The sequence below is a fragment of the Asterias rubens genome, chromosome 5 (assembly GCF_902459465.1).
Source record: "Asterias rubens chromosome 5, eAstRub1.3, whole genome shotgun sequence".
NCBI lineage: Eukaryota > Metazoa > Echinodermata > Asteroidea > Forcipulatida > Asteriidae > Asterias > Asterias rubens.
This window is the reverse complement of record NC_047066.1, coordinates 9,496,099-9,508,054: the sequence shown is the minus strand read 5'-3', so window position 1 is coordinate 9,508,054 and position 11,956 is coordinate 9,496,099. Positions and strand designations below refer to the sequence as shown.

General features: G+C 42.1%; 1 protein-coding gene across 1 annotated transcript; it reads left to right on the top strand.

Annotated features, from left to right (window-relative positions):
• The first annotated feature begins 5,161 nt into the window (after nt 1–5,161).
• On the top strand, nt 5,162–5,845 carry LOC117290130 (paraneoplastic antigen Ma3-like). The gene has a single exon (XM_033771386.1). The coding sequence runs from the start codon at nt 5,162–5,164 to the stop codon at nt 5,843–5,845; it is 684 nt and encodes a 227-aa protein (XP_033627277.1).
• The last annotated feature ends 6,111 nt before the right edge of the window (nt 5,846–11,956 follow it).

Here is an 11,956-nt window from a genome sequence, read left to right as displayed (position 1 = left end):
AAGTTCAACCATGTGTAAAATCTCTTGTGTCATTGTTGGCTCTTAAAAGAACCGGTTTAGTCTCAACATTTCAAACAGATACTCTGCTCATCTTCAGGAGAATTACCTTAAACCTTTTGAGCTGATTTGTTTAGGCATAATATTTTTCTGAAATTGTTTGCCCTTAGACAAGTCGGATTTTGTATATTAGAGCCTAAACCATCTATAGTGTACATGTAGGTCGGTCTTCAGTATTCTATAAAATATGAATACTTTTTTTTGGAACGCACCAGATGAGACCAGGGTGTACCTTATTTCAGGCAGGGGTACACCACAACTACACCACTATGGTGGTGTTGTACTTGTGGTGTACACCAGAGACCCGCACCAAAAGTGACACCACAAATACACCAAACACACACCACCATACTCTCTTAATGTAAAAGAGTGAAAAACACCACTCTTTACATTTCGAGCTGTCCTCCATATGGCTCTTCAAAAAGAGTGGTGGTTATTTCACTCTTTTAGAGGGGTTTCACTCCAGGAGAGAGTGAAAAATCACAAAAAAGATGCAAAATTCAGTCTAAAAGAGTGGAAGACCACTCGAAAAAGAGTTGTCCTTCATATGGCTCTTCAAAAGAGTGTTTTTTTCACTCTTGAACATTAAGAGTGTAGGCTGAGGACTGTTCGTTCCATTCCTCTAGTTTGGGTTTTCAAGTCCCTGCTCTATACTGCCTGGATAGATAAATAATTGATACAAAAAAAATCAGCAGGTAGCCATTATTAAAAAAAAAACATTAACCGGGGAAGAACCCATCACTGCAAAAATGTTGCCAATTTTACATACGTATATAACATACCCAATATCATGCCCGTTTGTTCAAGTCCCCTAGTTTGTCCCCAAGTCCCTGCTCTATACGGCCCGATAGATTAATAACTTGATACAAAATGACAATCAGCAGGTAGCCATTATATAAAAAAAAACATTAACTGTGGGAAGAGCACATCACTGCAAATATTTTGCCATTTTAAAACGTATATAACATACCCAATATCATGCCTGTTTGTTCAAGTCCCCTAGTTTGGGTTGTCAAGTCCCTGCTCTTTATACTGCCTATTTGATTAATGTCACTTGATACAAAAAGACAATCAGCAGGTCCATTAACAAAAACATAAACTGTGGGAAGAACCCATCACTTGCCAAAATGTTGTCATTTTACTTGGAAAAAACAATCAGTGAATTCTACACTACGTTGCTGCAAAACTTCTTTCGGAAATTACACTCCTGGTTGCAGTCGTAAAAATAACATTGTACTTCTCGTAAAAATGTGATGACTTTTTAATCTTCGTTCTCGCCTCGGTTGATTTACCAAGATTTATGACAATATCGTCTAGCAGATTGAGTCTTGAAATGTGAGCTTATCAACACAGATGTGCAAACACATCAAATCTGACATTATTTTTAATTGATAAATAGGCTACAGCTGTATTCACTCCTCGGTACAAATCTGTTTTATATTTTTGGAAGTTTTCCTTATTATAAAATGGAAGGAACACAATGCAATTCCTTGATGACAATATTATTGTTTGCGGGAACATCAAAGAAAAACAAACGTGTGCATAATGTAATTAATTAAATTCAACGTGTCTGAATTGAAAAGAAACGCTTCATCATTAGTGTAAAATTAATAATCCCAGAAACCAACTGACCATTTCCTAAGCATGACCAGTTTTTTTAATATTAACTATTCGTGGCAATGATTAAAAACTCTCTGAAATGGATGTCTAGTGATTTCATGGATGTGTTGTTATGGCTTCTGATCAGTTTCTCATATGTTGGTGGTTTTGTTTTTGCCGTCTCTGCTTCCAAACTATTATACCTCCCTATTTCTTACCTTTAAAATTAGATTTCTTATTTTATGCAGAAAATGTTGGGAAACATCAAGTGAGAATTCTGGTCTTTGACAATTACCAGAGGCGTCCAGTGCCTTTAATCATCTTTAAAACTTAATGGATTGTAATCATCATTCAACAACAGCTGCAAAGCTGATTTTTTTCACAACAGCAAGAAAATCACATCAATCAAACTAGTTAATGGCCTGACGCTTCGGCAATCATTGATTTTGTAGGCCTGAACAAGAATTACTCAGCAATTATAAATGTCGGACTCTGTTATAAATTGCATATTATAACATAATTTTATTAGTCCGACGAAGAATTCTTACTTTAGTTAATAGTCCGACGAAGATTATTTTATTTAGTTTAAGTTGTCCAACGAGGATTCTTAAGTTTATTATAGAGTCATTGTTTCAACTTTCACCTCCTGTGTGGGTGTTAGTTTCTCGTAGTTTTATAATTCTGAGAAACATTTGTTTATAGTACCACATCCTTGAGAGGAGTGGCCAGAGTCACTGTCCAGGAATTCCTTGACCATAAGACATAGCAGTTGGTTGCCCCCAGGGACATGACGTAAGGCTATGTTGCAATGACTGTTGCAAGGTCAGTAGTTTCCTTGAATTGTGCCCGGATTTGATTGTCTTTAGCTGCCCACACGTTTTCTTAAGAACTTAGGCCACTAATTCTTTTCTCATTGGTCAAGCCCAACCAGAATGTTATTGTTTTAATATTTCTGGCCAATCATAGTTTAACTTTCCTGTCCGAGTGCGTGACCAGCTTGGTATATCCTGGCTCGTTTTCCTCTGGATCCTCAGAGCGAAAATCGGCCTAATGCAAGGAAGACTTCTTGAAAGTGTTTAGATAGTTACACTTTGCGTAGATTTTGTTTGGAACATTTGTTACTTCCCTAAGTACGTTCCTAAACCCCCCTTCTTGCATCTTTACCACGTGCTCTGTTGATACAGGTAAGCTTTGATTATTTCTTTCATATTGTATAAGATTTATCACTTGTGCATTTGCCTTTTGAAAGATTTGTTCGACCAGGTAGTTGGAGTAAGACTCAAGATGGATGGTACAGTTCAATATGAGTTTAAACCATTATGTTGATTGTTCGAACAATGCTGCTAAGATGTATAAATTCCTTGAGTGTTTTATTGTGTAATCCTTTTTGTTGTTGTCTATTTAATCGTATATTCCTCTTACATTCTATTGCCGATATGATTTAGTTGTATATTGCATTTATTGCTAGTTAGCAGTTAGATTTTATACTCAGTGCTATTCTTTTGCCGTTCGATACGTTTTACTGTTTGATAGAACCTATTTGGTTTATCGAAACACCTGTTACTTTATATACCGTGATTTCACTCAAAGCGCCTTCCACATTTGATCATTATGTGATTGAGCTATTTCTGATTAGTATTTATTATATACTTTTTTATTGGTATGTTCCTACATTTTTGCTAAGCAATACCATGGCAATACGTAACTTTAGTTGTGCTGGACAAGCATTGTCCTTAGATAACCCCTTTTCACACTTGAAGATGTCCGAGCACATTCCTTTCCATTTAAGTAGGCTAGACGACTGTTTGCTGTTACGCACGTAAACAGTTGTGACCTTTGATCTGGATTGACCACTATCGTGTTTTACACATACACGCACAGAAGTTTCTTATCGTTCCCTTATGTTTAAGTTTCATGAAGGTTATCAGTACGCACTGGAAGAGTGTTCGTTTTATATTTTGTTGTATGTTCTTTATATTTGTGTAAGTCATAGTTGAATTAGTTTATGATGAGTTAAGACTTTTAACAGAGCGAAAATCGGCCTAATGCAAGGAAGACTTCTTGAAAGTGTTTAGATAGTTACACTTTGCGTAGATTTTGTTTGGAACATTTGTTACTTCCCTAAGTACGTTCCTAAACCCCCCTTCTTGCATCTTTACCACGTGCTATGTTGATACAGACTAGCCCACAGGCCTCGCTTGGGAAGTTGACCCGGTTCAACTTTTCGCCAGTCCCGCTCTCAACCCCCTTCGTCGTCTTCCTGGAATTCGTCAGAGTCACTTCTTGGACTTCGGAGCCAATCTGATGTCGATCTCCCAAGACAGAGTCTCTGCCAAGTCCAGTGGAAGCGCGGAACCAGCTAAGACCTATTATATATCATTGTGTATTTTCGTTGCCATTAACTGCTTCAGTATTTATTATTGCTGTTTCATTTTACAAACCTGCGATTGTTAATATTTCCTCAGACTCATATATGGTTGAGTATTTTTACTTGTTGTTTCACCTTGGTGAATTGCCGTTCAAATACCATTTCGCACAGTTGTGAACCGTTGATAATACTGAAGGAGTTAATATGATTTTGAACCATTGCCTTATTGATTGGTTTTATAACTGAATGGATTGTGTTGTATTTGTTGAATCCTTGATATTGAGATATTGAGATAATTTTCATAATAATAATAACTATAATTGAGAGAGAAGAGAATCTAACTAAATTGCTGTCTGTTGTGTTTTCTTTCTTAGCAAACATTCCGATATTCTTAATCGAACCACGTCGTAGGCTCTTGATTATTTGAAAGAGGTAAAAACCTGTGACAAAATTGGAGGCACCACCCGGAGTTTGCTTAATTCATTTAGAATTCCTTCATTGTTGTTCTTTACTGTTGTTGGTTTCGTATTCTCGAAGGAATTACAAAACTTTAAACGGAAGCATTTTCTAGTTGATTCTCATCTTGTGTTATTATATGAATGACCTATGCCATAATTTCTCCCAGTGTTTTAATATTGATTGCATATTGTGTTTTTGACTGAAGCACATTTTCTCACACTTTTGACAGCATAACTTGTTGTTATTTGTTTGATTTAACGATTTGTTTTGTTACCATTGCTATATTTGTTGATTTACTTTGTATTTTGTAACTGTTGTATCAACTGAGCACGATGGATTTCTCTGATGCCCTAACCGATTTTTTAGCAGCACAAAACAAAACACTAGATGACTTGAAGGGATCCCTAGGCGTAGTTCCAGTCCCCAATGTAGAAGGTACTGACCCACCCAAAGTAATAGTTATAGATAAACCCAATAATAGGGCCTATCGACGACTGAGGTTGTTCTCGGGGCGTACCCCGACCCCAGCTGGTGAGTTAGATTTTGAGAACTGGAGAAGGCTCGCAAGACAACTCATCAAGGACGATAGCATCTCAGACGGTGAGAAGAGAAGTATTAGATGTTGTATGGGCCATTGGAGAAGGAGCATCGGCGATCGAGCACCTAGACTGCCTCTCAATGGCTTACGGACTGGTTGCCGACGGTGATGAACTCCTGACAGTGTTCCGGTGCGACTTTCAGAGGGAGGGTGAGAAGGCATCAGAATATTTACTTCGTCTGCACACACTTCTGACCCGAGTCGTTGAAGAAGGCGGCGCTGCACAAGAAGAGTGCCCAAGGCTCCTGTGCAGCCAATTCCAGAGAGGCTGCCTCTTCAACGACAATCTCCTTCACACCTTGCAGTTGTCCTCCAGGAAGGCGAACCCACCCCAAATTCTTGAACTACTTCGAGAAGTCCGGGTGGCGGAGTCTCAACTGGAGGACAAGCTGGACCGAAAGGCTGCCCACCGCTCCCCACAAAAGAAGGTCTCCGTCTTGGCTATAGAGCAGACAGTGCAAGCGCCCACTCCCGCCTCTAAGTCCACAGGTGAGGTGGAAGAGTTAAGACAGGCCGTCGACCGCCTTCACCGACGGTTGGATGGCATCTTCAAGTCAACTCCAAGAGCCCAGCAAGGCAACCCGTCGTACTCCGGCAACCGACAGAGAAGCCAGTCTTTCTTCTGCTATAATTGCGGCGAGGAGGGCCACCGCAGTAGCATTTGTAAGTCACCAAAGAACCCGGCGCTGGTGCAAGAGAAGATGTTGACCCGCGCTACTGCATCCAAACCACAGAGTTCGGGAAACGACAGCGGACAGCAGTAGAGGGCCCTCCTGCCGTCCCCAAACCATATAAGGGTCCAGCGAAACTGATGACAACTGCAACCAGGTATCAAGAGTCTCCTTCTTGTGATGATGTCTCAAGTATCCCCAGAGGTGTCGTCGGCGACCAGGCTACTACTCCTGTCTTCGTCGACGGACACTCCACGATGTGTCTCCTTGATACCGGGTCGCAGGTTACCTGCGTGACAGAGAAGTTTTTCCACCGTTTCTTGAAGCACCGCCAACTCCAACCCCTGTCGCACCTTGCGGTGATAGGGGCAGCCGACCAGATAGTACCATACAAGGGTTATGTAGAAGTTAGTCTGATGTTTCCTGCTAGCACTGCAGGGATGAAACACGAAGTTACTACCCTCGCCCTTGTGTGTCCAAGCCGTCAGGGAAAAGATGATGTCCCCCTGCTCGTGGGCACAAATACTAGTGTCGTGAAGGAAATGTTGCGGGTGTGTCAGCTGAAGGCTGGGAAACAGTTTGTAAACCGACTCTCCATTGATTGTGCTTGGGCGAAAGCGTACTCTTCTTCACAATCTGCCCAGACATCTAGTTGTACTGCCGTACCCAAACCAGTTTCTCCTTCATTGGTCTCCTTAGATTTTGATTTTAAAGCTTCCCCCCTTCCCATCAAAGATGTAGATAGAGTTAAGAAATTGCTTCATGATAAGATCCAAGTTTTCTCTCGAGACGACTTAGATATTGGTTGTACGTCATCAGTCAAGCACACTATCAAGCTATCTGATGAGACCCCTTTCCGAGAGAATTGTAGGCGAATTCCCCCCGCTGACTATGCTGATGCTAAGCAACATTTGAAGGACCTACAAGACAAGGGGATAATCCAGGAGTCTGCAAGCCAGTTTGCATCGCCGATAGTCTTGGTCAGAAAAAAGAATGGTGACGTCCGCCTGTGTATTGATTATCGTAAATTGAACAGCCGTACCATACGGGATCAATACTCGATACCAAGGATAGAAGACACACTCCACGCCATGAATGGTTCGAAATGGTTTTCCTGCCTCGATTTGAAGTCCGGGTACTACCAGATTGAGATGACAGAGGAAGATAAACATAAGACTGCTTTTTGGTGTCCTTTGGGTTTTTATGAATTCAACCGAATGCCTCAAGGCATTACCAATGCACCCGCCACGTTCCAACGACTCATGGAGAAGTGCATGGGTGATCTTCTTCATAATGGTGTTTATGTGTATTTGGATGATATCATTGTATTTGCTAACACTGCAGAAGAGCACGAAGTCCGTCTTTTCCAGGTTTTGGACCGTCTCCGTCAGTTTGGATTGAAACTTAGTCCCGAGAAGTGCAAGTTCTTCCAGTCTTCGGTTAAGTGTCTTGGGCATGTGATTTCTGCTGATGGTGTTAGTACCGACCCGTGCAAGATAGATGCAGTTAAATCTTGGCCGGTCCCTAACAATGCAAGAGAACTGAAGTCCTTTCTGGGGTTTACCGGCTACTACAGAAGATTTGTCGAGAATTATTCAGCAATTGCCAAGCCCCTGAACGAGTTGACCGGAGGATACGACATGACAAAGAAGCGTTTTGCCAAGAAGTCCAAGAATAAACGTCATGCCAAGCTAAGAAGTCCAAATGAACCCTTCGGCGAATTATGGTCTCCATCCTGCCAGCTCTCCTTTGATGCAATTGTAGAAAAGCTGACCACTGCTCCGGTGTTGGGTTTTGTAGATTATAGTCGGCCATTCGTTCTTCACACGGATGCGAGTGGAACTGGCCTGGGAGCGGCGTTATACCAAGAAGATAACGATGGTCGCCCCCATGTTATAGCTTATGCCAGCCGTGGCCTGTCAAAGAGTGAGCTGAACTACCCTGCCTACAAGTGGGAATTCCTGGCGTTGAAGTGGGCGGTGACTGAAAAGTTCCGCGACTATCTTTATGGTGGAAAGTTCACTGTTTTGACCGACAACAACCCGCTGACGTATGTCCTGACGACCGCTAAGCTTGATGCCACCGGCCATCGCTGGTTAGCTGCATTGTCCAACTTTGATTTTCGTATCAAGTACCGTCCTGGCAGTAAAAATGCTGATGCCGATGGTCTGTCACGAAGACCCCAACCACCACCACCAGCAGATGACGAGTCAAGAGAAGTAGATGGAAAGATCGCTCAACTCCGCGATCGTGTAGACCATTTCAGTGAAGAAGGGGTTTGCTCAAAGGAAGTGTTCCAAGCCATTTGCCAACGGCACAGTGTCAGAGTACAAGCAGGGAACACTACAGTTGGCAGTCCAAACGATGATGAGCCAGCCCTTGTAGAAAGCTTGACCGATTCCCCGCAAGTTATCCCACCTGAATTCGTTACCCAGACTGCGTTGCCTATCACGACCCCCGAAGAATGGAGACAACTGCAGAATGAAGATGATAATGTTAGACTGGTTGTTGAATGTGTCCAGAATGGTGTATGTCCCCGTGGTGTTGACCGAGCACAGATGCCCAGAGAGTCCCAGCTCCTTCTTCGTCATTGGGATAAGTTGAAGCTTGATGATGGTGTCTTATACCGCAGCAGTGTTAGTAATGGTCGTGAGTTGTCCCAACTTGTTGTTCCGAAGAGTCAAAGAAAAGAGGCTCTCCGAGGCATTCATGACAATGTCGGCCATCTTGGTTTTGACAGGACCCTTGATCTTGCTCGGTCTCGATTCTATTGGCCTAAGATGACTACAGATGTGGAGTTCAAGTGTCAAACATGTGAGCGGTGCGTACGAAGGAAAAGGAAAGCTATGAAGACTGCACCCCTTGTCTCCATCCAAACCACGGCACCTATGCAACTCGTGTGCATTGATTTCTTAAGTCTGGAACCTGATGCCAGCAACACCAAAGATATTTTGGTTGTGACAGACCATTATACCCGTTATGCACAGGCTTTTTCTACCAAGAATCAGACATCTCATACGGTTGCTAAGGTGTTATGGGAAAACTACTTCGTACACTATGGGTTTCCAGAGCGACTACACTCCGACCAGGGACGGGATTTTGAGGCTCGTCTTATTCAAGATTTGTGTACTGTCTCCGGGATCAAGAAGTCGAGAACGACCCCCTACCACCCTCAGGGAAATGGGCAATGTGAGAGATTTAACCAGACGTTATTATCGATGTTGGGGACACTAGATGAAGAACAGAAGAAAAAGTGGAGATTGTTTGTTGGTCCCCTGGTACATGCCTACAACTGTACCAAGCATGCTTCTACCAACATGTCCCCATATTTTCTAATGTTTGGTCGTGAACCAAGACTCCCCATTGATGTTCAGTTTGGATTGCCGACACAGCAAGGTAAAACTAACCACGCCCAGTACGCTATTGACCTCAAGGATAGGATGCGTCGAGCCCATGAACTTGCCTCAGCTGCTATGAAGAAAACTGCTCTGAAGTACAAGGCCCGCTATGACAAACGAGTTCGTGACCATGCACTTGAAACAGGGGATCGTGTGTTGGTAAAAAATGTTGGCCTGAAAGGTCCACACAAACTTGCTGACCGTTGGAGCAAGACAGTTTATCGGGTACGACAACGACTGAGTCCAGATATTCCAGTCTACGTAGTAGAGCCGATCGATGATGATGGTCCACGAAAGACACTCCATCGCAATATGCTCCTCCCATGTGGATTTGTCCCCTCATGTGAAGATGAACCTAGCGTTAGGAAACGACCGCAGCCTAAGCCCCGCCTTAGACGTCCTCAGCGAAGACCACTCCCAACGCCACCGAGTGACATGGATGATGCCCTAGATTCTGATATATCTGATGATAATTTCTATGTTCTCCGTCCAGTTCCCGCTAAAAGACAGACAGCCCCACTCAACCCGGGTGCGCCAGTCTTTATCCCGGTACCTTCAATAGATGAAGTCATTGAAGTATCCACCCCGACGGAGGAGAGTGAACCTGCCCAAGGTTCACCCAGCCCAGTCTCCGATGAGTCGATGCCCTCTGAGGAAAGCCCGACGGATAACACTTCTTCTTCACACCCATCGTCTGATGACACAGATGATAAGAAGACGGAGGAGGATTCTAACTCCGAACCCTCAAATCATGTAGCCAGTGGGACAACCTCAGTCGATTCAGATATTAAGGACACCCCTATTCCCTACCCACGGCGAAATAGGAAACCTCCTCAATATTATGGTTTTGAAGGACAGAATGCCAAACTTCTAGAGCAGCATTTAGCTATGCAACGAAAGGCTTTAGAAGTTACCAGTAGTTTAATTAGTGCATTTTATCACAATGATTAAGATTGTTAAGTTTGATAAGTAGGATGCATGTCGAGGACGCCATGATTTAAGAAGCCGAGAATGTCGGACTCTGTTATAAATTGCATATTATAACATAATTTTATTAGTCCGACGAAGAATTCTTACTTTAGTTAATAGTCCGACGAAGATTATTTTATTTAGTTTAAGTTGTCCAACGAGGATTCTTAAGTTTATTATAGAGTCATTGTTTCAACTTTCACCTCCTGTGTGGGTGTTAGTTTCTCGTAGTTTTATAATTCTGAGAAACATTTGTTTATAGTACCACATCCTTGAGAGGAGTGGCCAGAGTCACTGTCCAGGAATTCCTTGACCATAAGACATAGCAGTTGGTTGCCCCCAGGGACATGACGTAAGGCTATGTTGCAATGACTGTTGCAAGGTCAGTAGTTTCCTTGAATTGTGCCCGGATTTGATTGTCTTTAGCTGCCCACACGTTTTCTTAAGAACTTAGGCCACTAATTCTTTTCTCATTGGTCAAGCCCAACCAGAATGTTATTGTTTTAATATTTCTGGCCAATCATAGTTTAACTTTCCTGTCCGAGTGCGTGACCAGCTTGGTATATCCTGGCTCGTTTTCCTCTGGATCCTCAGAGCGAAAATCGGCCTAATGCAAGGAAGACTTCTTGAAAGTGTTTAGATAGTTACACTTTGCGTAGATTTTGTTTGGAACATTTGTTACTTCCCTAAGTACGTTCCTAAACCCCCCTTCTTGCATCTTTACCACGTGCTCTGTTGATACAGGTAAGCTTTGATTATTTCTTTCATATTGTATAAGATTTATCACTTGTGCATTTGCCTTTTGAAAGATTTGTTCGACCAGGTAGTTGGAGTAAGACTCAAGATGGATGGTACAGTTCAATATGAGTTTAAACCATTATGTTGATTGTTCGAACAATGCTGCTAAGATGTATAAATTCCTTGAGTGTTTTATTGTGTAATCCTTTTTGTTGTTGTCTATTTAATCGTATATTCCTCTTACATTCTATTGCCGATATGATTTAGTTGTATATTGCATTTATTGCTAGTTAGCAGTTAGATTTTATACTCAGTGCTATTCTTTTGCCGTTCGATACGTTTTACTGTTTGATAGAACCTATTTGGTTTATCGAAACACCTGTTACTTTATATACCGTGATTTCACTCAAAGCGCCTTCCACATTTGATCATTATGTGATTGAGCTATTTCTGATTAGTATTTATTATATACTTTTTTATTGGTATGTTCCTACATTTTTGCTAAGCAATACCATGGCAATACGTAACTTTAGTTGTGCTGGACAAGCATTGTCCTTAGATAACCCCTTTTCACACTTGAAGATGTCCGAGCACATTCCTTTCCATTTAAGTAGGCTAGACGACTGTTTGCTGTTACGCACGTAAACAGTTGTGACCTTTGATCTGGATTGACCACTATCGTGTTTTACACATACACGCACAGAAGTTTCTTATCGTTCCCTTATGTTTAAGTTTCATGAAGGTTATCAGTACGCACTGGAAGAGTGTTCGTTTTATATTTTGTTGTATGTTCTTTATATTTGTGTAAGTCATAGTTGAATTAGTTTATGATGAGTTAAGACTTTTAACAGAGCGAAAATCGGCCTAATGCAAGGAAGACTTCTTGAAAGTGTTTAGATAGTTACACTTTGCGTAGATTTTGTTTGGAACATTTGTTACTTCCCTAAGTACGTTCCTAAACCCCCCTTCTTGCATCTTTACCACGTGCTCTGTTGATACAGACTAGCCCACAGGCCTCGCTTGGGAAGTTGACCCGGTTCAACTTTTCGCCAGTCCCGCTCTCAACCCCCTTCGTCGTCTTCCTGGAATTCGTCAGAGT